Consider the following 26,459-nt stretch of genomic DNA (forward strand, 5'->3'; position numbering starts at 1 on the left):
TGGTCACTACTGCCTACTTTGTCTTGTTATATTCTTATTTTACTGTTATATTTTTATTCCCATTGTTGCTTTTTAGTTTTTATTCTTACTGTAATATTTCTCTATTTTGTTTCCATTCAAACCCCCATTATTTACTTTTATTTAAATTGATCTCAACTCTGTACACTGCTGCTGGAATTTGAATTTTCCTGAAGGAACTCTCCTGAAGGAATCAATAAAGTACTATCTATCTATTATTTCCGTTACATCCCTACTACAGTACTAACATACACCAGCACAGTAATTCCCAACCTCTGTGGCACGCACATTTAAATGTCAGGAGTGCCAAAGAAAATGAAAGAAATTGTTGCTTTGTTGGAGTGCAACTGGGATAGGCTCCAGATTTAGATGCACCTTAAAATAACGCATAGAGGAAAATTTTTATGATATTGAAGCTGTTTTTCCAAACTTATTATGGCCAATAGTGCATAAATAATAGACTATGTACAGTATATCCAATTATACAAAATACTGTTAAAATTTTATTTCATGATAAAAAAAGGGCTTTCATGTAAATGTTTCTTATCTTTGAAACTGATCATGCCTTGGCAGTTGGTCATGATCAGTTACATGTCGGGGAAACCCCGGCTTCTTTAGCAGCACAGGTGTCAACTAGGCGTTCAAAAACACTTTTGTAGTAATGCTGCTGGCCTTTCAGGTGGCTGATAAGGTTTAATGTGTTGCAGCGCACTGTTTACAGAACACTTGGAGCAAATAGCGCACGATCGCCGCCGCCTTTGTTTACACTGTTTGACCATGGGGGAAGTTTGCAAAAGGCTGCACTTTGGAGAAAAGGAGCACTTGAAATTACAAAAAAAAAAGGAAAACACACCTTTTTACTGATCATGTTGAATTCTTGCTTTTTATTATTTAATGTGTTGTTTTCTATCTCAATTATTACTAATACTAATATTATTCTCTCAATGTTATGTTTTTTAAAATCACCATATTAATGTATTACTTATATTTTATTTTTACATATATTTGATCATGTTTTACACTATTTAACTTGAGTTATTCTCCAGTGTGGAAGCCTCCACGGTGGCGTTTTACCGCAAATCCTCAATTTTGTTTTTGCTTTGTTATTGTCAATAGTGCTGTGTGTGTGTGTGTGTGTGTGTGCATGTTTTTTCTCTTCTATTTTTTGTACAGCACTTTGTGTTTGCCACTTGTGGGGCGGTATAGCTCGGTTGGTAGAGTGGCCGTGCCAGCAACTTGAGGGTTCCAGGTTTGATCCCAGCTTCCGCGTCCTGGTCACTGCCGTTGTGTCCTTGAGCAAGACACTTTACCCACCTGCACTAAGTGCCACCGACACTGGTTTAAATGTAACTTACATATTAGGTTTCACAATGTAAAGCGCTTTGAATCACGAGAGGAAAAGCGCTATATAAATATAATTCTCTTCACTTCACTTGCATGTGTATCAAAAGTGCTCTATGAATAAAGTTTGTTTGATTTGATTACCCTGGCAAACCTACAGCACAGTACGGGTAATCTGCTAATCATACCTCATTTGAATATTTTCTTTGAATTAATCTGATCTGTTTTTCAATGTTATGGGATTAATTGGTATGAGGTCATATTTCCCTGATAATTATCGGAACGATATTTATTGCAAAATGTCCCGACATTGTTGGACTATGAAAGTTGTAACATGTTGAAAACTGTGAAAAGAAGTCGCTGCAAAGAAGGCTTTGTAGAAGCAAGAAGTTTGAAAAATCCTGGACTTTCCAAAATGGTGTACTAGGTTAAAAAATGTGGAAACATTGTATTGTTGTACCTTTATTTGTGATTATTTTCCATTTTTATTAAAGATTTAAAAGTAAATGAGGCAATTCATGATGGAATTGTGTACAAATGCTCCAATGCTGGGAGACTGACACAGGCATTTTGCTTTTACACACACCATCCTGACCCACGGTTTCAACACTTGGTACTTCTTAAAACCGTAACTTAAAAGGGTTGGCTAAACAGCTACCAAGGTACGAGGCAATTGGCGCCCATGTTAACTACCCAACCGTAACTTAAAAAGGTTGGTTGAACAGCTATAAGGACTACGCAGCCAGTCTGCGGCCGGGCAGACCTTCGCTGCTGTTGCCCAGAGGGCACAGCATGCATGGGCTGCCCGGCGGCCGGGCAGACCTTCGCTGAGAAAACCATAACTGATTTAATGAGCCATTCGCAGTTTCACTGTCAAACTCGTTTGCACTTGCACTTGCATGGCTTAATCTTTGAGACAAGCATATGCTACTGGCAGGATCAACCAGGTAGACCCGCTAGCGTGTTTACTGGCTTCTGGATTCCGGGCTCCTTGTGTTTTCTTTCTACTTACTAAATATATCTTTTCTGTTCCAAATAGCATCACTGATGTCAACGGCAACATTTGATGATCATTTGAAAAATTAACAATCCTGCGGTATAGGCATCTTTGGCAGGAGGTGTCTTCTGCCAAGGCATTTACTCTCCTGAAGGAATAAATAAAGTAGTATCTAATCTAAATTTATTGATGTCTTGGACAATTTTTCAATCGGTGGAGAATTGTTGAAGTAATAACATGTTGAAATGACAAATGGTAATACGGAATTTCGGGAAAACAGAGAATTTTTCCACTTCTTATGCAGAAGAAAGCTTCGACGGTGGAAAAGTTAAAACGCGTTGAAAAATGTGGAAGGTGTAGTCGCCAGAAAAAGGGTGGAAATAGGGCTTCGGAAAAGCAGGAATTCTGGAAAATCCTCAACTTTTTTTGACAAGGAAAAGGGGAAGTTTGAATTTCCAGAATGGTGCAATGAGTCGAAGGTGGAATTGTTTGAATAGGTTAAAACTTCGAAATGTTGTATTGTATCTTTTTTTGTCGTAGTTTTATTTTTTTATTAAACATTAAAAACTAGATGAGGTAATTCCTGAAGGAATTGCGTGTGATTGCTCCAATGCTGATGATGAACTGAAATCCCGGAATTATTTTAGCATTTTTGAAATCAAGCACACAATTCCTGAAGAGTCTGAAAATTTTGAAGTTGGAATAAGTGGAACTTTGAAGGATGTCCCATTGATTTCAATAGGAATTTCCCCAAAACTTAGTCCATGAGTAATGTGCCTACCAGCAACATTAGTAATGACCTGCTAGTCCTTATAGTTTTTCAACCAACCCTTTTAAGTTACGGTTTGGTAGTTGACATGGACTACGATTGAAACCGTGATTCAGGATGGTGTGTGGAAAAGTTAAATTCCTGTGTCAAATATCCAGACCACAAACAACAAGATTAAATAAATGTCTGTTGAAAAGTAATACTGAATTTGTCATTTGACTGGGGGTTCTGTTTGATTGATTTGTCAAAAAGTCTTTGACAGTAAAGAAGACTGCCTATGTCCAGTGTAGATTAAAGTCTTGACATTACCTGACCTGTGTGATTGTTAGTGATGGGTTGATGAGGCGTTGCACAGCCTTTTGACACATTTATAAACTGTATTGATCCTGTGTCACTAAATACTGACATCTGCTGGACATTAAAATTCCCTACAGGAAATCTATGGACCAACTCAACTGACACTGATTTTATGACCGAGTATATCCAATAATATAAACCAAGTCATTGAATTTCATTTAGGATTATTTCATATCTTCATTTAAATAATACTATATTTTTTAAAATAATTTTTAGATACAGTCAATAAATAATGTGAACATGTATCATAACATGGAAATCTAAGAGAACGTGTTGTGAATGAGGATAGTTGTGGACTGGGAATTTTTTTTTTTTTTTTACACATGCGCTCTGAATACGCACTATTGATTGATTGATTGGAACTTTTATTAGTAAATTGCACAGTTCAGTACATATTCTGTACAATTGACCACTAAATGGTAACACCCGAATAAGTTTTTCAACTTAAGTCGGGGTCGGGACCACTAAATGGTAACACCCGAATAAGTTTTTCAACTTAAGTCGGGGTCGGGACCACTAAATGGTAACACCCGAATAAGTTTTTCAACTTAAGTCGGGGTCGGATTCCACGTTAATCAATTCATGGTAAAAACGTAATGAGTGATCCATCGAGCTGGATTTGAACCAGTGCCCTAAAGAACTCAGCATAAGCTAATACAGCATTCCACTTTATCAACTGAGGTATCGCAAGGATTAGCTGTTAATGCACACCGACACAGTGTTTGGTTCATTGAGCTCGACGCAGATGTCGATGCATCAGTGTTGTCGGGTCTCCGATTAATTATCATTCAGAATAATCAGGAATTGAGATATTGCAGAGGCAGCCCATGAATACTGTGCCCTCTGGGCAACAGTAGCAAAGAAATGCCCAGTCACCTGGGAGTCTGGCCGCATAGTCGTTATAGCTGTTCAACCTACCTTTTTAAGTTACGGTTGGGTAGTTAACATGGGCGCCGATTGCATCGAACCTTGATAGCTGTTCAGCAAACCATTTTAAGTTACGGTTTTAACAAGTACCAAACGTTGAAACCGTGAGTCAGGATGGTGTGTGGAAAAGCTAAATCCCCGTGTCAGTCTCCCTAATAATAAAATTGTGAAAGCAAACTTTTTGAAGAATGCTCTATTAAAATGTGACATTCGATATTGGTTTTATCACCGACTGGTGATTTTGATATGCTCCCCAGACAGTGAAGTAGACCGTCATTGTTCTATTAATAGCAAAACCCTTGGACTCTGAAAGTTGTAACATGTTGAAAACTGTGAAAAGAGAAGTCGCTGCAAAGAAGGCTTTGTAGAAGCAAGAAGTTTGGAAAATCCTGGACTTTCCAAAATGGTGTAATAGGTTAAAAAATGTGGAAACATTGTATTGTTGTATCTTTATTTGTAATTATTTTCCATTTTTATTAAAGATTTAAAAGTAAATGAGGCAATTCCTGATGGAATTGTGTACGAATGCTGGGAGACTGACACAGGCATTTTGCTTTTACACACACCATTCTGACCCACGGTTTCAACACTTGGTACTTCTTAAAACCGTAACTTAAAAGGGTTGGCTAAACAGCTACTAAGGTACGAGGCAATTGGCACCCATGTTAACTACCCAACCGTAACTTAAAAAGGTTGGTTGAACAGCTATAAGGACTACGCAGCCAGTCGGCGGCCGGGCAGACCTTCGCTGCTGTTGCCCGGAGGGCACAGCATGCATGGGCTGCCCGGCGGCCGGGCAGACCTTCGCTGCTGTTGCCCGGAGGGCACAGCATGCATGGGCTGCCCGGCGGCCGGGCAGACCTTCGCTGCTGTTGCCCGGAGGGCACAGCATGCATGGGCTGCCCGGCGGCCGGGCAGACCTTCGCTGCTGTTGCCCGGAGGGCACAGCATGCATGGGCTGCCCGGCGGCCGGGCAGACCTTCGCTGCTGTCAACGGCAACATTTGATGATCATTTGAAAAATTAACAATCCTGCGGTATAGGCATCTTTGGCAGGAGGTGTCTTCTGCCAAGGCATTTACTCTCCTGAAGGAATAAATAAAGTAGTATCTAATCTAAATTTATTGATGTCTTGGACAATTTTTCAATCGGTGGAGAATTGTTGAAGTAATAACATGTTGAAATGACAAATGGTAATACGGAATTTCGGGAAAACAGAGAATTTTTCCACTTCTTATGCAGAAGAAAGCTTCGACGGTGGAACAGTTAAAACGCGTTGAAAAATATGGAAGGAGTAGTCGCCAGAAAAAGGGTGGAAATAGGGCTTCGGAAAAGCAGGAATTCTGGAAAATCCTCAACTTTTTTTGACAAGGAAAAGGGGAAGTTTGAATTTCCAGAATGGTGCAATGAGTCGAAGGTGGAATTGTTTGAATAGGTTAAAACTTCGAAATGTTGTATTGTATCTTTTTTTGTCGTAGTTTTATTTTTTTATTAAACATTAAAAACTAGATGAGGTAATTCCTGAAGGAATTGCGAGTGATTGCTCCAATGCTGATGATGAACTGAAATCCCGGAATTATTTTAGCATTGTTGAAATCAAGCACACAATTCCTGAAGAGTCTGAAAATTTTGAAGTTGGAATAAGTGGAACTTTGAAGGATGTCCCATTGATTTCAATAGGAATTTCCCCAAAACTTAGTCCATGAGTAAAGTGCCTACCAGCAACATTAGTAATGACCTGCTAGTCCTTATAGTTTTTCAACCAACCCTTTTAAGTTACGGTTTGGTAGTTGACATGGACTACGATTGAAACCGTGATTCAGGATGGTGTGTGGAAAAGTTAAATTCCTGTGTCAAATGTCCAGACCACAAACAACAAGATTAAATAAATGTCTGTTGAAAAGTAATACTGAATTTGTCATTTGACTGGGGGCTCTGTTTGATTGATTTGTCAAAAAGTCTTTGACAGTAAAGAAGACTGCCTATGTCCAGTGTAGATTAAAGTCTTGACATTACCTGACCTGTGTGATTGTTAGTGATGGGTTGATGAGGCGTTGCACAGCCTTTTGACACATTTATAAACTGTATTGATCCTGTGTCACTAAATACTGACATCTGCTGGACATTAAAATTCCCTACAGGAAATCTATGGACCAACTCAACTGACACTGATTTTATGACCTAGTATATACAATAATATAAACCAAGTCATTGAATTTCATTTAGGATTATTTCATATCTTCATTTAAATAATACTATATTTTTTTAAATACTTTTTAGATACAGTCAATAAATAATGTGAACATGTATCATAACATGGAAATCTAAGAGAACGTGTTGTGAATGAGGATAGTTGTGGACTGGGAATTTTTTTTTTTTTTTTACACATGCGCTCTGATTACGCACTATTGATTGATTGATTGAAACTTTTATTAGTAGATTGCACAGTTCAGTACATATTCTGTACAATTGACCACTAAATGGTAACACCCCAATAAGTTTTTCAACTTAAGTCGGGGTCGGATTCCACGTTAATCAATTCATGGTAAAAACGTAATGAGTGATCCATCGAGCTGGATTTGAACCAGTGCCCTAAAGAACTCAGCATAAGCTAATACAGCTTTCCACTTTATCAACTGAGCTATCGAAAGGATTAGCTGTTACTGCACACTGACACAGTGTTTGGTTCATTGAGCTCGACGCAGATGTCGATGCATCAGTGTTGTCGGGTCTGCCACTAATTATCATTCAGAATAACCAGGAATTGAGATATTGCACAGGCAGCCCATGAATACTGTGCCCTCTGGGCAACAGTAGCAATGAAATGCCCAGTCACCTGGGAATCTGGCCGCATAGTCTTTATACCTGCTCAACCAACCTTTTTAAGTTACGGTTGGGTAGTTAACATGGGCGCCTATTGCATCGAACCTTGATAGCTGTTCAGCAAACCATTTTAAGTTACTGTTTTAACAAGTACCAATCGTTGAAACCGTGAGTCAGGATGGTGTGTGGAAAAGCTAAATGCCCTTGTCAGTCTCCCTGATAGTAAAATTGTGAAAGCAAACTTTTTGACAAATGCTCTATTAAAATGTGACATTCGATATTGGTTTTACCATTGACTGGTGATTTTGATGTGCTGCCCAAACAGTGAAGTAGACCGTCAATGTTCTAATAATAGCAAAACCCTTGGACTCTGAAAGTTGTAACATGTTGAAAACTGTGAAAAGAGTAATCGCTGCAAAGAAGGCTTTGTAGAAGCAAGAATTTTGGGAAATCCTGGACTTACCAAAATTGCGTAATAGGTTAAAAAATGTAGAACCATTGTATTGTTGTATCTTTATTTATAGTTATTTTCCTTTTTTATACATTTAAACGTAAATGAGGCCATTCCTGAAGGAATTGTATACGAACGCTCCAATGCTGGGAGACAGGCATTTTGCTTTTACACACACCATTCTGACCCACGGTTTCAACACTTGGTACTTCTTAAAACCGTAACTTAAAAGGGTTGGCTAAACAGCTACTAAGGTACGAGGCAATTGGCACCCATGTAAACTACCCAACCGTTACTTAAAAAGGTTGGTTGAACAGCTATAAGGACTACGCAGCCAGTCTGCGGCCGGGCAGACCTTCGCTGCTGTTGCCCGGAGGGCACAGCATGCATGGGCTGCCCGGCGGCCGGGCAGACCTTCGCTGCTGTTGCCCGGAGGGCACAGCATGCATGGGCTGCCCGGCGGCCGGGCAGACCTTCGCTGCTGTTGCCCGGAGGGCACAGCATGCATGGGCTGCCCGGCGGCCGGGCAGACCTTCGCTGCTGTTGCCCGGGCTCCTTGTGTTTTCTTTCTACTTACTAAATATATCATTTCTGTTCCAAACAGCATCACTGATGTCAACGGCAACATTTGATGATCATTTGAAAAATTAAAAATCCTGCGGTATAGGCATCTTTGGCAGGAGGTGTCTTCTGCCAAGGCATTTACTCTCCTGAAGGAATAAAGTAGTATCTAATCTAAATTTATTGATGTCTTGGACAATTTTTCAATCGGTGGAGAATTGTTGAAGTAATAACATGTTGAAATGACAAATGGTAATACGGAATTTCGGGAAAACAGAGAATTTTTCCACTTCTTATGCAGAAGAAAGCTTCGACGGTGGAAAAGTTAAAACGCGTTGAAAAATGTGGAAGGTGTAGTCGCCAGAAAAAGGGTGGAAATAGGGCTTCGGAAAAGCAGGAATTCTGGAAAATCCTCAACTTTTTTTGACAAGGAAAAGGGGGAGTTTGAATTTCCAGAATGGTGCAATGAGTCGAAGGTGGAATGGTTTGAATAGGTTAAAACTTCGAAATGTTGTAATGTTGTATCTTTTTTTGTCGTTATTTTATTTTTAATTAAACATTAAAAACTAGATGAGGCAATTCCTGAAGGAATTGCGTGTGATTGCTCCAATGCTGATGATGAACTGGAATCCCGGAATTAGTTTAGCATTGTTGAAATCAAGCACACAACTCCTGAAGAGTCTGAAAATTTTGAAGTTGGAACAGTTGGAATCAGATGGAATAAGTGGAACTTTGAAGGATGTCCCATTGATTTCAATAGGAATTTCCCCAAAACTTAGTCCATGAGTACTGTGCCTATTAGCAACATTGTCAATGACCTGCTAGTCCTTATACTTGTTCAACCAACCCTTTTAAGTTACGGTTTGGTAGTTAACATGGACTACGATTGAAACCGTGATTCAGGATGGTGTGTGGAAAAGTTAAATTCCTGTGTCAAATGTCCAGACCACAAACAACAAGATTAAATAAATGTCTGTTGAAAAGTAATACTGAATTTGTCATTTGACTGGGGGCTCTGTTTGATTGATTTGTCAAAAAGTCTTTGACAGTAAAGAAGACTGCCTACGTCCAGTGTAGATTAAAGTCTTGACATTACCTGACCTGTGTGATTGTTAGTGATGGGTTGATGAGGCGTTGCACAGCCTTTTGACACATTTATAAACTGTATTGATCCTGTGTCACTAAATACTGACATCTGCTGGACATTAAAATTCCCTACAGGAAATCTATGGACCAACTCAACTGACACTGATTTTATGACCGAGTATATCCAATAATATAAACCAAGTCATTGAATTTCATTTAGGATTATTTCATATCTTCATTTAAATAATACCATATTTTTTTAAATACTTTTTAGATACAGTCAATAAATAATGTGAACATGTATCATAACATGGAAATCTAAGAGAACGTGTTGTGAATGAGGATAGTTGTGGACTGGGAATTTTTTTTTTTTTTTACACATGCGCTCTGATTACGCACTATTGATTGGTTGATTGAAACTTTTATTAGTAGATTGCACAGTTCAGTACATATTCTGTACAATTGACCACTAAATGGTAACACCCCAATAAGTTTTTCAACTTAAGTTTATGGATACCTTAACTGAAACTAAATCAATCAGCACAGCTGATCAAGCTGACCAACAGGTGTTATTATGTTGTACATTCCAACAGGTGTTATTATGTTGTACATTCCAACAGGTGTTATTATGTTGTACATTCCAACAGGTGTTATTATGTTGTACATTCCAACAGGTGTTATTATGTTGTACATTCCAACAGGTGTTATTATGTTGTACATTCCAACAGGTGTTATTATGTTGTACATTCCAACAGGTGTTATTATGTTGTACATTCCAACAGGTGTTATTATGTTGTACATTCCAACAGGTGTTATTATGTTGTACATGGCTTACACACCTCCTCTTTCTGCTGTAAACATTGTGAATGATCCACTTGACACTCCCGTGGGGAAACTTTGCTTTGATCCAAAAAATAACAGAAAAATCCGCAGCTTATTCCAAAATGATTGTGTGTCTGTCTCCTATGTCATTTCCTTATGGAATAATGTTGTAAATGACATCTGTTGGACCAAAACGTGGTCCCTTCCTAACAGGTATTTACTTAGCAACAAAGTCAAAGAGATATCATTTAAAATCATCCATCGCTATTACCCTGTAAAGACTGTGATGGTTAGATACAAAAAGGACATTGATGTCACCTGCACCTTTTGTAACATTCACCCAGAGACTGTTAACCACTTGTTTTATACTTGTGAAAACACTCCATCACTATGGCAGGCATCTGTCGCTTCATCCTGGACAATATTTATGACAAATTTGTGCTTTACTTTAAAGATGTGATTTTTGGTTTTACACTGTATGAACAAAAAATTGAAAAGGAATTCTACCTTTGCAAGCTCATTATTTTATTGGCTAAGTTTTATATTCATAAATGTAAGTTTCTTAATACCCGTCCTATCTTTTGTGCCTTTAAAAAAGATCTGGAACTTTACATTAAAACGCTCTCTACCTCTAACAACAAAAAAGCTGTGAAAACGATGATGCTGTGTTCCACATTTAAGTTGTTTGATGAATCTGAATAAGCCTACGGCTTTGCATTTTGTTTATTATTTATATATATATATGTTTTTATTCTTTTTTTTATTATTTTGAACTTACAACCCCCTGGCGCTGTTTTGTACTGTTTTCATAATGTTTTATAATGTTGTATATTGTTGTTTGTCTTACTGTTTGTAATTGTTGACATTTATAAATAAACCTTTAAAAAAAACAACTAAGTGTTGGCTTTCTTCTTCTTCCTTGTTTTAGTTGAAGGTAGGCGCACTGACAACCTTCAAATGTTACGCCACCTACTGTTTCCCCGCTTCTTCTTCTTCTGACGTTAACTGATGGCAAATAACGCGTCATGTCCGCCGCCGTCTGATAGAAAGCATACATTTTCAAATCATTTGAAAATGATGTCCTAGCCAAAAAGGGCTATTTTCAGATGGACATATAAGGAGAAAATGAACTTGATGTAAATCCTGAGATCGCGAGATTTGGCACGGCACTCCATGAATCTGTCCAATCAGATTGGCTTTTCCTGAAAAACACGCATGCGCATTAAGTGGGCGGATGTAATGATTTCGATGGGAAGAAATAATATTCAGCATCGAAGGAATAACAACTGAAAGTAAGTAATACCATTTATTGTTTCTCTTTTGGTATTTATATGACTTTAACACACACCAGTTATTTGTTTTAAACTACTGGAACGTCACGCAGTTACGGAAATAGAGCTATAAATGCCGCAAGCACCTTGCTAGAAGTTGTGATAGTTACCTCCACCGAGGTAAGTATAATAACAAGAAGTGAAATAACAATGAGAGAAATAAATGTTCAGAGAACATTTGAAGTGGAACAATATACATTACTGAACACATAATATAGAGTTTTACATTTACAAGAAGTTCCACCTATATTCCAGCAACCTTTGTCTGTATTTATCTTCCACCCAACTCTCTCCTTTGAGGCACACATTAAAAGCGTTACTAAAACGGCCTTCTTTCATCTCCGTAATATCGCTAAAATTCGCTCCATTTTGTCCACTAAAGACGCCGAGATCATTATCCATGCGTTTGTTACGTCTCGTCTCGATTACTGTAACGTATTATTTTGGGGTCTCCCCATGTCTAGCATTAAAAGATTACAGTTGGTACAAAATGCGGCTGCTAGACTTTTGACAAGAACAAGAAAGTTTGATCACATTACGCCTGTACTGTATATACCTTTATATACATATATACATACATATATACTGTATATACCTTTATATACATATATACATACATATATACTGTATATACCTTTATATACATATATACATACATATATACTGTATATACCTTTATATACATACATATATACTGTATATACCTTTATATACATATATACATACATATATACTGTATATACCTTTATATACATATACACATACATATATACTGTATATACCTTTATATACATATATACATACATATATACTGTATATACCTTTATATACATATATACATACATATATACTGTATATACCTTTATATACGTGTATACATACATATATACTGTATATACCTTTATATACATATATACATACATATATACTGTATATACCTTTATATATGTATATACATACATATATACTGTATATACCTTTATATACGTATATACATACATATATACTGTATATACCTTTATATACGTATATACATACATATATACTGTATATACCTTTATATACGTATATACATACATATATACTGTATATAGCTTTATATACATATATACATACATATATACCTATACTGTATATACCTTTATATACATATATACATACATATATACCTATACTGTATATACCTTTATATACATATATACATACATATATACCTATACTGGCTCACCTGCACTGGCTTCCTGTGCACTTAAGATGTGACTTTAAGGTTTTACTACTTACGTATAAAATACTACACGGTCTAGCTCCATCCTATCTTGCCGATTGTATTGTACCATATGTCCCGGCAAGAAATCTGCGTTCAAAAGACTCCGGCTTATTAGTGATTCCTAGAGCCCAAAAAAAGTCTGCGGGCTATAGAGCGTTTTCCGTTCGGGCTCCAGTACTCTGGAATGCCCTTCCGGTAACAGTTGGAGATGCCACCTCAGTAGAAGCATTTAAGTCTCACCTTAAAACTCATCTGTATACTCTAGCCTTTAAATAGACCTCCTTTTTAGACCAGTTGATCTGCCGCTTCTTTTCTTTCTCCTATGTCCCCCCCTCCCTTGTGGAGGGGGTCCGGTCCGATGACCATGGATGAAGTACTGGCTGTCCAGAGTCGAGACCCAGGATGGACTGCTCGTCGGGACCCAGGATGGACCGCTCGCCTGTATTGGTTGGGGACATCTCTACGCTGCTGATCCGCCTCCGCTTGAGATGGTTTCCGCCTCCGCTTGAGATGGTTTCCTGTGGACGGGACTCTCGCTGCTGTCTTGGATCCGCTTGAACTGAACTCTCGCGGCTGTGTTGGAGCCACTATGGATTGAACTTTCACAGTATCATGTTAGACCCGCTCCACATCAATTGCTTTCGGTCCCCTAGAGGGGGGAGGGGTTGCCCACATCTGAGGTCCTCTCCAAGGTTTCTCATAGTCAGCATTGTCACTAGCGTCCCACTGGATGTGAATTCTCCCTGCCCATTGGGTGTGAGTTTTCCTTGCCCTTTTGTGGGTTCTTCCGAGGATGTTGTAGTCGTAATGATTTGTACAGTCCTTTGAGACATTTGTGATTTGGGGCTATATAAATAAACATTGATTGATTGATTGATTTATATAGTATTGGAGTGTCGAAATGACAAAAGGAAAAGCTGGAAAACGATGAAGAAGAACTGGTAAAGAAGTGGAATCAAATAAAAGATCAAGAAGGACTGTAAAGTTGCTGAGTAGACTGGTATAGTGGTGGTGCATTAAACTGGCAGCAGATATAATATGTGATACTTTCTTTTTCTTCCTGCAGTCATCCCGTCCTGCAGCATGCACCTATGTGAATGTGGAGAATGACCAGCAATGTCCAAGTAAGTTATATGTATATGCCTGTTCTTTCTTGAAGTCAATTAGTTCTGATTGAGATTTACAGATAAAAAGCTGTCCACAGTTTGTCAGGAACAAACATGAAAATATTGCTTTCTTTGACCCTGATTACATTAGCACATATGAAGAATGAAACTTCAAATAGGAGTTATCTCAGCATGTGTAATTCATGTTTTTGGAACCTTTCACCTCCAAGTTAAAGCTGGTAGGTAACATCAGGTCATGACTAAGGATGTAACAATATCAACATTTCACGGTATGATATCGTCATAGTGTTAAAGCCAGGGTAAGATATTGTTACAAAAATGTCAAAGTGTGTTAAATGACGTGGGAGGAATGTTTAGGATAAACACACTTACTGTAATTGAACACAAACATCATTTTCATATGTTGTAATCATATTTATCATTAAAAACAGGTATTTTAGGTGCAAAGGAATGGTGCAGAATTTCAAGTAACACACAAAAACCAACATTTTCAAATAAGTGTCTTTAAACTGACATAAACAGTAAACATCCAGTGTAACTAATGTAGAACAATAATGTTTCTTTTGCCAAGAAACTATACTGTGTGTCCGGTATGTTTTTTTTTCAATACAACTTGGTATTATTGTGGGTTTGATGACCTTTTTAGCACATTCAACAATACTGCCATTATAATGCAAACAGTGATCATTTTGGTCACAGTAACGGTGATATGACATTTTGATATTGTTACATCACTGCTGTTTAGTTGAGTGTTTTTAAACTTTGAACTTCCTAAGAAACTGCCCTTTGCAGTCCAAATTGTATTAGTTTGTAGAATACTGATTCTTAAGAGTTAACTAATAATTTGACTTTTAATCATGTAAATACCTCACAAATGCATATTTTCCCTTGCTGACATCTTGGTTTCACATGAACGATATTTTCCAAATAACGGTTCTAACATTCTAATATATTACTCCTATTCCCTAACTTATTGTAGACATTGTGGTGTGTAGTGTCAGCAAATGTCTTATTTTGTGCATGTCCACATTTCCTCTGGTGAGCTGCAAGGGCTCTGGGTCGATTTGGAAATGGTCTGGATGAACGTGGCATGCTTTACCTTGCAGTATGCAGACTTTGTTTAAGGTTCAACTAACACGACAGTTATAGGCACAGAAATATTTCACAGCAACAATTCCTCGGCTAACCTAAGCACAAACGTTCCCATCACTCCTGCACACTTCCACTTTTTCGCCCTTCTATAATGTCCCGTTTGAACCTTGTTTTCCCACACGGCGGGTTTTCATGGGAGAACCAGTTTACTTCTCAGATGAGCCCACTTAATATTGTCAGAAAAAAACACAGCGACTGGTGTTCTCGTTTGATAGCGTCACACATCACGGCATTATTGTGACAATTTTGAAATCAAAATAAGGTTATATTTACAATAATGTTGCATCCCTCGTCAAGATCCTTTCTCATAGGTTTGGTTTGCTGTTGTGTATTTACTAATGATTGGCATTAGCATCCACAACTTTCTTTTTATAGTGTGTGTTGTATTGTGATGAGTTACATTTAACACTGTGGATGATGTGTTACCACAAACACAGAAGATACGTAAACATGAACTACAATGCGCTCAAGATGTGGGGAAAAAGGAAATGCATTCCATTAGCTGGATTTGTATAATGTGTTCAATTTATGTCAACTTCCTTCTTGTTTTGCATGTTTTTGTCTGGTTTTTTTTTCAATGATTTGAATCTTTAGAGTTTTTTGGTTCCTCTTCTTTGTGTCAGGGGGTAGCAGCAGGGTAACACTGCATGAGGCGGTGCCCCCTGAAGGAGCCCAAAACACTGCTCTTCAAATGGAACACATCCAACCTTCAGGTGACCGTGCAGGATGTACCACTCTGGAACATCAAGCCTCTCCCCACCTGCCAGGTACACCCACCGTCTTCTGTGGCTGAATAATGTTTTGCTGTGAATTTTGTCACAAAGCAAATCCTGCTCAAATGTGACAAACTTTGGAGTGTAAGAATGTGAGCGATATGCTGAGATGTTATACGTTTTGCCTTGTGACAAAATGTTATCAAAAAACCTTTAGTGATTTGTATTCTATTTTAATTTCAGCACATGAAAATATTTCTACTTCTGACCATCGAAGAGAATGGAAAACCATTTTCCAGATCAGCCCTCATACATCCTCCTGATGGCCTAACAACTGAATGACATGTCGATGCTGAGTATGATCCATTTCAATCATTTGAGGAAGCTCTCCCTGATATAGGGGATTGGATGTACAATGACGGACATACGTTTAATGAAGGATTTGAAGATGGTTTGAGTGAGGAGTGTGCAGAAGAGTCCAATTTCAAGGACACAACAGACAAACCAATACATGACAATGCATCAGAAACCATGGCAGAGTGCCTTCTGATCAGCATGGGTTATGTAAACTGTCCTAAAGTCACAGGTAAGGCCCTAAGCCATATGCTCAAAATGTTCAAGTTGCTTTATCCCGATAGTCTGAACACAGACTGCTTAAACAGTGTGCAGAAGTTCCAAAACTTTTTTTTATCCCACTCTGCATCATCGCCTACTATATTACATAAATCCCCCAAGAATTGTTTTGGGCCAATAGAAAGTAAACAAATAAAATGCCTGCTTTGTGGGACCAGTGTGTCAGAAGAAAGGTTCTAATCCTTTTTTTAAAGTATGTACAGATTGATTTCTTGTTTACCACAGCACATTCATGTGCCAAATGGGCCCTCGTTGGTGAATATAAACATGCAGGTTTTTCTTTGCTGCAAGATAGTGTAACATATGAGACATGCAGTCATGTTATTCCCCTATTGGAAACCTCTGCAGTACAGTAGTATTCTTGGATGACATATTGGGTAAAGTTGTTTTCCTTGACTTCACATCTATGCCTGGCATAGTGATTGCAGTTCATTTCCCCAACACACTTGAAAAGTTTGAAATAATGAAGAACTGAACTGGCCTAAGAAGCCACAAATCAAATCTTTAATCATTGTTATAAATGCTCTGAAAATACACACTGATGTGATGTTGCCGTGGATTCTGTAAATATGTACTGTATATGGAGTATCATTGTTGATGATGTTTTTGCATTGTGTGTAATATTTCAGTGGCAAATATATTACATTTACTTGTTTAATAAAGCCACTGTCCTTTTTAATGAATACATAGGCCTACTATGCTACTGTATTTTAATATTAGTCCTTATGATGGTGGTTGGAGAGCCAAATATCTTCTGAAGTGGTACTTTGTTAAAAGAGTTTGAGAACCACTGCTCTAGAAAGTTCACAAATGTTAAAAGCTCTTAAAAAGTGTCTTGTGATCATATCAGTATTGTTTGGGTTCAGTTTTAAATCTCACAATTGTAGTCACTGAGTTACTGTACATGACGTGTGGATAAGAAATCAACAAATTAAGTCCAACTTTATTTAAATAAACCATTTAGATTACAGACCATATATCCATATTGTCTGAATTCATTATTTTCTCCCAATGTTGGCATGAGATCAACTGGAATATGATTGAGGTATAACTAAATTGAGCCCATTAAAATGCATTTTTTTAGAAAACGGGTATATCTAACAACTCAAATAGTGAGCAGTGAGAGACAAAACCAAGTATACCTCTCACTGAGACATCATTGAGACATATTGAAACCAATACTCATCAATTGTCTTTTTGCCGAAATAGAAAAGAGACATCTGAGAACTCAAACAGTGAGTAGTGAGAAACAAAACCAGGTGTTTCTATCACTGAGTCATAATTGAGACATATTGGAGACCAGCTCATTCATCTCTCATTTTGGTCTTAGTTGAAATGGGGAAAAGAGATAACTATTAGACAACTATGAGATCTCTCATAGTGCTCACTGTGAGCCTTATTTCTCAGGAGATACATTTGAGAAGAATGAGAAAACTACTTTGGTCTCCATTAGTGCTCTTTTATGTCTAGGAGATATATATAAGACATACATGAGATCTCATCTTCAATTTTGCTTTGCTATGGGAAACAAGTGTTTGATGAGCATTCCTCAACTTTTTCGGTCTTTTTTGACACTCGTGCCAGCTTTTTTTAAGCATGTTGCAGGCATCAAATTCCAAAATGAGCTAATATTTGCAAAAAAAAAAGTTTCTCAGATCCAACATCAAATATCTTGTCTTTGCAGTCTATTCAATTGAATATAAGTTAAAAAGGATTTACAAATCATTGTATTCTGTTTTTATTTACCATTTACACAACGTGCTACTTCACTGGTTTGGGGTTTTGTACATGTTGACAGTACATTGCAGTGTTATTTTGTTACAGCCGTGCCCACTGTGTGAAGTACTTTTGCAAGACTCCTAGCAATAATATTACACTTCACCAAAGAGCCTGCTGTAAAAGAAATGACCATTGAATGAAGATACATACTCAGGTCACCGTGATCTGAAAAGGAGAGTGAAGAATGTTTTTGTATTCCCCAGATTCTAATCATCTTGGATGAATAAACAAGCAATTCCTAATTTCACTTGGAAATGGGTTTACTATAAAAGTGTAGCACTGTTTCCACACAAAATACCTTCCGTTTTTGGAAAGATGCCCATGTGTGTCTTCCAGGTTGAACATTCCACCCTTTGTGCCTGCCCGGACTGTGCTGGAAGGCCTCGAGTCAGAGGATGCGTGTGAAGACAAGAAAGCTGTAAAAAAGGAGATCCATAGCAAAAAGGTCAAATAAGTACAAACAAGTATTTTACCTCGATTATTAACAGTTTATTTTGCCCAAAAATGTTAAGGGAGCCAAAAAGGACAAAATGGAAGAGGAGAATACAGACCTGCTCAGACTTTGCCACACAGTACCGCTGGAGGTGGTGAACTTAGGTAAGAATCCATGTTTCAAGGTTGATCGGGGTGGGGGGAAGACAACGACACAAAGGTGCTCCTCTTATTTAGACTTTTTGTTTATGGAGGTGGGAAAGGTTACGATCCAGAGAAGAAAGACTACTCAGGTTTTGAGGCCTGGTTGCAGTGTTACTATGTGGATGGAATGAAGTCTGTACGCGACCACAATGGCAGGACTATGTGGTTCAAAGTATGCAAACACATTTTCATACGTAACAACTATATTTGTAGCATGTATTGACTAATAGAAAATGGTGTCATTTCAGGGCGATCCAGGTCCTATGGCTCCTAAAGGTAAACGCCAGAAAAAATAGTTGAGATACCATTACACATAAGAGAAAGCTTAGTGTGTCTTTATCTTTTCTCACACACCAGAATCAAAGTCTCCAAAGGCCAAAAAGAGAAAAGATACAGATGCAGACCATGATTACCCCCGCAAGAAAAAGGTATATTCAGTAGGTAATCACCACCAGCACATAGAAATCTAACCCCATTGTGGCTGTACTTCAGGTGTCCAGGAAACACAACTCTGACAGCACAGTGAAGAAAAAAGCAGCCAAAAAGCCCACAAAAGCAGCAAAGGAAGAAGAAAATGGACCTCAAGAAGAAGCCACACCCAGAAGAAGATCAGCAAACACACCTCAGCAAGAACCGAAATCCACGTCAGGCAGGAGGAAAAAGAACAATACAGAGCCAGCTGCAGGTCTGATTCTAATAATACTCCCATTTTCTGAAAATATTAAGAGCCTGATCTTTGAGGATCCAATTCCCACACACTTATCTGTGTGCGCAAACTATAAAATTGCATGTACTGTTGGTGGACGTGTTGTATGTGATCTACTTTGTGCAATTGATAGCTGCAAAAGTGGCACAGATCACCCTATTTTTGTGTACTAGAAGCATTATGTGCCCTTGGAAACACTTCTTTCCCTCTACATTCATGTTATTATGCTCTCCACACTGGAGGGGGGCTTATATTAGATTATAGCACATATCGATCATCTAACACCTTTTCTGCAATATAGAATCACAGTATGTATACTATTTGCAGCAGGAATGATCAAACTGCATATTGCAAGACATTTTTTTTAGGAGTTATACTAAATACAAAAAAAAAAAACGCAACGCTTTTGTTCTTGTTCCCAATTTAAATGAACTCAAAGATCGAAAACTTTGACTATAAACACAAAATACCTGTTCCTCTCAAATATTGTTCACAAATCTGTATACATTTGTTAGTGAGCATTTTTTCTTTGCCAAGATAATCCATCCCACCTGACAGGTGTGCCTTGAGCTGTCCAAAATAAAAGGCCACTGTGAAATGTGCAGTTTTATCACACAACACAATGCTTCAGATGTCGCAAGTTTTGAGGGAGCGTGCAGTAGGCATGCTGACTGCAGCAATGTCCACCAGAGCTGTTGCCCGTCAATTAAATGTTTATTTCTCCGCCATAAGAATAGAATAGAATAGAAAGTACTTTATTGATCCCTGGGGGAAATTCAGCACCACAGTTCGCTCACAATAAACAATGATAATAATAAATAATATAATATATATGAATAATATAAATATATTCTACATTTAAGTGCAGTCAAGGAACATATGCATTATACAGTCTGATGGCTGTCGGTGTGAAGGACCTCCTGTGTCGTTCCGTGTTGCATTTTGGGAGTCTGAGCCTTCCACTGAAGGTGCTCATTCTCTCTGCAAGGTCCGAGTGTAGTGGGTGGGAGGTGTTGTCCATAATGGCTAGGAGTTTTGCTAGACTTCTCTCTGACACCACCGCCAGAGAGTCCAGCTCCACTCCCATCTTGTTACTGGCCTTCTCTACCAACTTGTCCAGTCTGTATGTGTCCCTCACTCTCAGCCCACTGCCCCAGCAGGCCACGGCGTACAAGAGGGCGCCTGCCACCAGCGACTCGTAGAACATCTTCAACATCTTTGTACAGACGTTGAAGGATCCTAGCCTCCAAAGGAAATATAGATTCGGCTCTGTCCCTTCTTGTAGAGGGCCTCAGCGTGTTTTGACCCATTCAGCTTGTTGTCCATGTGTACTCCGAGGTATTTATAATCCTCTACCATGTCCACATCCACCCCCTTGATGGAAAGAGGGGTCGCCAGAGTACTCCTCCTCCTTCCCAGGTCCACAACCAGCTCCTTGGTCTCCGTAACATTGAGCTGGAGGTGGTTCTTTCCACACCATGTGACAAAGTCCTCCACCAGTGTCCTGTATTCCTCGTCATCACCTTCCTCAATGCACCCCACTATCGCAGAGTCATCAGAAAACTTCTGAAGGTGGCAGGACTCTGACTGATAGTGGAAATGGGTGGTGTAAATGGTGTAGAGGAAGGGGGAAGAGTACTGTAGCCTCCGGGGCCCCGGTGTTGCTGACCAGCCTGTCAGACACACAGTCCTGCAGTGGCATATACTGTGGTCTGTCAGTCAGGTAATCTACAACCCAGGACACCAAGGGGCCCTCCACCTGCATCTTCTCCAACTTCACACCCAGTAGCCCAGGCCGTTTAGTATAAGCCGCCTCCAAAGGTGTTTCAGAGAATTTGGCAATACATCCAACTGGCCTCACAGCCGCAGACCATATTGATTGGCTGAGACCTGCCACCCGGACAGCTGCTACAACAATTGGTTTGCTTAACCATAGCATTTCTGCACAAACTGTAAGAAACTACCATGAATTGATTAACGTGGACCCCGACTTAAACAAGTTGAAAAACATATTGGGGTGTTACCAATTAGTGGTCAATTGTACGGAATATGTACTGAACTGTGCAATCTACTAATAAAAGTATCAATCAATCAATCTGTCTCAAGAAAGCTCATCTGCATGCTCGTGGTCCTCATCGGGGTCTCGACCTAACTGCAGTTTGTCTTCTTAACCAACTTGAGTGGGCAAATGTTCACACTCAATGGCGTCTGGCACAATACAGAGGTTTTGGTATGTTATTATTGACAGCGAAACCACGTGCATTTTATTGATGGCATTTTCCATGCGCAGAGATACCGTCACGAGACCCTGAGCCCCATTGTTGTACTAATCACCCGAGGCCATCACCTTTATAAATAACATTTACTAACTCATGTTGCAAGGATCTGGAAGCTAAAAACATCCCAGTTCTTGCATGACCAGCATACTCACCGGACATGTCACCCAGTAAGTAATTTTTGAGAGGAATATATATTTTCTGTATAGTAAAAGTTTCAGATCTTTAAGTTCAATTCATGATAAATGGGAGCAAAAACAAAAGTGTTGCGTTTATATATTTGTTCAATAGCATATTTTTCGGAGTATAAGTCGCACCTGCCGAAAATGCATAATAAAGAAGGAAAAAAAACATACAAGTCGCACTGGAGTATAAGTCGCATTTTTGGGGGGAAATTTATTTGATAAAAGCCAACACCGAGAATAGACATTTGAAAGGCAATTTAAAATAAATCAAGAATAGTGAAGAACAGGCTGAATAAGTGTAGGTTATATGAGGCATAAATAAGCAACTGCTATGTTAAGCTAACATATTATGGTAAGAGTCATTCAAATAACTATAACATATAGAACATGATATACCTTTAACAAACTATCTCTCACTCCTAATCCATAAATCCCATGAAATCTTATACGTCTAGTCTCTTACGTCAATGAGATAAATAATATTGATATTTTACGGTAATGTGTTAATAATTTCACACATAAGTCGCTCCTGAGTATAAGTCGCACCCCCGGCCAAACTATGAAAAAAAAACTGCTACTTATAGTCCGAAAAATACGGTGCATATTTTCTAAATCAAAAAAGGAATACCATTAAAAAACAACATAAATTAATAGACTTTGGTTTAATCGGCCCTTTAAGTTGTCCAGCAGCTATAAAATGATATTGCTGAATATATATCTTCTTCTTTTTCTTTCTAACAGTCCAAATATGACATGCACACGTAGAACAAAGGCTTCTCTGTTCAGTTGTCTTTGCAGCGTGATGGCCTCCTTTCTCACAGCCCTGTGTGCAACTATGTCAGTTGTCTTTGCAGCGTGATGGCCTCCTTTCTCACAGCCCTGTGTGCAACTATGTCAGTTGTCTTTGCAGCGTGATGGCCTCCTTTCTCACAGCCCTGTGTGCAACTATGTCAGTTGTCTTTGCAGCGTGATGGCCTCCTTTCTCACAGCCCTGTGTGCAACTATGTCAGTTGTCTTTGCAGCGTGATGGCCTCCTTTCTCACAGCCCTGTGTGCAACTATGCCAGTTGTCTTTGCAGCGTGATGGCCTCCTTTCTCACAGCCCTGTGTGCAACTATGTCAGTTGTCTTTGCAGCGTGATGGCCTCCTTTCTCACAGCCCTGTGTGCAACTATGTCAGTTGTCTTTGCAGCGTGATGGCCTCCTTTCTCACAGCCCTGTGTGCAACTATGCCAGTTGTCTTTGCAGCGTGATGGCCTCCTTTCTCACAGCCCTGTGTGCAACTATGCCAGTTTGCACGCAGATTTCAGACTTTTTAAGAGGCACGATACTGCCTGCAGGACACTTTCATCATTGATAAATCTCACTGTTCATGTTGAGTGATTTGTATTTGCATTTTCTCCTCCCAGTATTGTGGGCATTCTGATAATCAACATATATTCTGCATACATCATTAAGACAAATATGTTAAATGGAGGGAATAAGCGATAGAAAATGGATGGATGGGATGGATTGCACTCCTTATTTTGCTCATTAATCGACAAATATTTAGATCAGCTTTGCGTGTGCTAACAAGTTTGCATGTGTTTTGATACACATAAACCTTTTGTAGATTATACTGTAAGTGTGGTAAACTTACTTTTTGTTGCAGGCTTCAAGACACGTAGCGGGAGACTGACAAGACAGAATGTCAAGTAAAGGACATCTATTGGAAAATACTGTTTTTATTCCATGATACATATTTTTAATAAACATTCCACACGTTTATTCTTGGCATACTTTTCAATCACAATTCACAATACAGTAAATTATTTGATTTAATGTGAAGTTAATTATATTTATATAGCGCTTTTCTCTTGTGACTCGAAGCGCTTTACATTGTGTAGCCCGATATCTAAGTTACATTTTGAAACCAGTGTGGGTGGCACTGGGAGCAGGTGGGTAAAGTGTCTTGCCCGAGGACACAACAGCAGTGACTAGGTTGGCAGAAGCGGGGATCGAACCTGGAACCCTCAGGTTGCTGGCACGGCCACTCTACCAACCGAGCAGAAATGATGGCTACCGAGCTCTACTCTTTCCTCTCTCCCTCTTGAGTACAGGTAAAAAAACCTTCTTTATGGTGACGGCCACCTATGTCACGTGACACATGCTTCTGTTCCTTGTGTACACATCCACAAACACCACGTGACATACACACATGATCTGGCTCCTACAATGACTAACATGGCTCATTTGCATAATACACTAAAAACTACTTGGGTCTCTGAGGCAGACGATGAGAGTCCTGTAAAATGTATACATACAGTGGGGCAAAAAAGTATTTAGTCAGCAAGTTCTCCCACTTCAAATGATGACAGAGGTCTGTCATTTTCATCATAGGTACACTTCAACTGTGAGAGACGGAATGTGAAAAAAAAATCCAGGAATTCACATTGTAGGAATTTTAAATCATTTATTTGTAAATTACGGTAGAAAATAAGTATTTGGTCAACCATTCAAAGCTCTCACTGATGGAAGGAGGTTTTGGCTCCAAATCTCACGATACATGGCCCCATTCATTCTTTCCTTAACACGGATCAATCGTCCTGTCCCCTTAGCAGAAAAACAGCCCCAAAGCATGATGTTTCCACCCCCATGCTTCACAGTAGGTATGGTGTTCTTGGGATGCAACTTAGTATTCTCCAAATACGAAGAGTTGAGTTTATAACAAAATGGATACATGGATGATACAGCAGAGGATTGGGAGAATGTCATGTGGTCAGATGAAACCAAGATAGAACTTTTTGGTACACCAACAACAGGTATGTCACACCTGAGAGACATGGCACACACCAACAACAGGTATGTCACACCTGAGAGACATGGCACACACCAACAACAGGTATGTCACACCTGAGAGACATGGCACACACCAACAACAGGTATGTCACACCTGAGAGACATGGCACACACCAACAACAGGTATGTCACACCTGAGAGACATGGCACACACCAACAACAGGTATGTCACACCTGAGAGACATGGCACACACCAACTACTCAACAACAGGTATGTAACATTGCTATATTGATCCAGATCATGTAGCAACATAACCCAAAATGCTCAATGGTTAAGGCTGCTGCCTCTCACACGGTACTACTTGGTTCAAATCCACAAGATCTTGTTTTTTGTTTCATCTCTATCATTGATAAATGATTGCATTTGTATATTAGTGAAAATCCTGTCTTGATGGAACCCAGGATACCTCAATGGTCAACACTGTGATCTTCAAATATGGGGGTACTGGGTTTGAATCCCAATTGGTTTGATATGTAACTTCAGTTCAAAATTGAGCTCCACCTCAATCGTAGTTTACTGGGACAGATGTCACGATTCCATTAATGAATGAGCCAGACTACACTTCCAACAAGACTCAGGATAGCTCAATGGTTAACACTGCTGCCTCTCATGCAGAACTACTGGGTTCAAATCCATTGTTAGGAGGCGTTAGTTTTTTGTTTTGCCTTGATCATAGTTCACTGATAACATTTGTATATGAGCGAGAACCAAACTTTGTTGGGACCCGGGATAGCTCAATGGTCAACACTGTGGGCTCCTAATACAGGAGTAGTGAGTTCAAATCCCATACATGGAGTCAGTAATTTGGCAGTATGGCGTCAAGACGACATACATTGTGGGCTGCTTCTTCTCCCCCACACAGACTAATGTTATGTGCTACTTCTTTGACTAACATATAGTTGAAAAATTAAGTCAACACTAAAGCTAATAATAATCCAAAATAAAATGTCAAATAGTCAATGATGACACCTCAGGGGTTACCTGTGTGTGTGTGTGTGTGTGTGTGAGAATGAGTGCGTGTGTGTGTGTGTGTGTAGGAGTGTGTGCGAGTGAGTGTAACTCCTGAGGTGGGTGGGAATAGGATAAATAAAGAGCGTTGACCAATGAGCTCTCCTGGGTACAAATAAAATAAAATAGGTTAATTGTAATTGGATAAAAAAAAAAGTAAATTAAATTATTATTTTAACATTACATGGGAGAAATGACACAGTTACAATATTTGTCAACTTGCAGCCTCCAGCTGATCTTTTAAATTACACATCGACCTAAGCAGGAGTCGAACCCCACGCTCTTCAACCTGAGTCAACAGTCTTAACCACTGGGCTATCCTGGGTCTTGATGACACAATTTGTTTTCATACACAAATGTAATCGAGGACTGTGGCCCAGTAAAGTTTGATGAGGTAGAACAAAAGACACACAACCTGAGTGAGATTTGAACCCAGTACTTTTCATTCCAAGTCAGATGTCTTAACCCCTGGTCTATCCTGGGTCTTGTGAAGAGAAGATTGTGTTCTATACACAAATGTAATCGAGGACTCCTGGCTCAGTAAAGTATGACAAGCTTAAACTAAATTTTGTCAACATGAGTGGGATTTGAACCCAGTACCTGTCATTCAGAGTCAGCAGTCTTAACCACTGGGCTATCCTGGGTCTTGATGAGATAT

At 39.0% G+C, this 26,459-nt stretch overlaps 2 protein-coding genes and 1 long non-coding RNA gene across 7 annotated transcripts in view; 1 reads left to right on the forward strand and 2 right to left on the reverse strand.

Annotated features, from left to right (window-relative positions):
- Positions 1-26,459, reverse strand: part of LOC133545859 (nuclear cap-binding protein subunit 1) — an 80,604-nt gene that overhangs the window by 14,141 nt on the left and 40,004 nt on the right. The window lies entirely within an intron of this gene.
- On the forward strand, positions 11,384-23,721 carry LOC133546104 (endonuclease 8-like 1). Of its 2 annotated transcripts, XM_061891947.1 has the most exons (8): positions 11,384-11,443; positions 13,816-13,873; positions 18,490-18,598; positions 18,666-18,750; positions 18,840-18,961; positions 19,038-19,065; positions 19,147-19,217; positions 19,282-23,721. In XM_061891947.1, exons 2-8 carry the CDS (start codon positions 13,866-13,868, stop codon positions 19,666-19,668), a joined length of 810 nt encoding a protein of 269 aa, XP_061747931.1. In that variant the 5' UTR covers positions 11,384-11,443; positions 13,816-13,865; the 3' UTR covers positions 19,669-23,721. The 2 variants fall into 2 exon arrangements, 1 of the variants encoding a protein (XP_061747931.1); XR_009804986.1 differs by lacking the exons at positions 11,384-11,443; positions 13,816-13,873; positions 18,840-18,961; positions 19,282-23,721 and having other exon boundaries at positions 18,491-18,750; positions 19,147-19,202.
- On the reverse strand, positions 18,554-19,646 carry LOC133546105 (uncharacterized). The gene is made up of 2 exons (XR_009804987.1): positions 19,144-19,646; positions 18,554-19,059 (listed from the first exon to the last, which is right to left on the reverse strand). It is a non-coding gene; the product is annotated as an uncharacterized LOC133546105 (long non-coding RNA).

Source organism: Nerophis ophidion, linkage group LG29, assembly GCF_033978795.1.
Source record: "Nerophis ophidion isolate RoL-2023_Sa linkage group LG29, RoL_Noph_v1.0, whole genome shotgun sequence".
In the NCBI taxonomy this organism is placed as follows: domain Eukaryota; kingdom Metazoa; phylum Chordata; class Actinopteri; order Syngnathiformes; family Syngnathidae; genus Nerophis; species Nerophis ophidion.

What these genes read in the sequence shown, in the direction of transcription:
- LOC133546104 (XM_061891947.1), top strand. An exon ending in AGGAGATCCATAGCAAAAAG is followed by an intron (nt 18,599 to 18,665) that starts GTCAAATAAGTA and finishes AAAAATGTTAAG; the next exon opens with GGAGCCAAAAAGGACAAAAT. An exon ending in AGGTCCTATGGCTCCTAAAG is followed by an intron (nt 19,066 to 19,146) that starts GTAAACGCCAGA and finishes CTCACACACCAG; the next exon opens with AATCAAAGTCTCCAAAGGCC.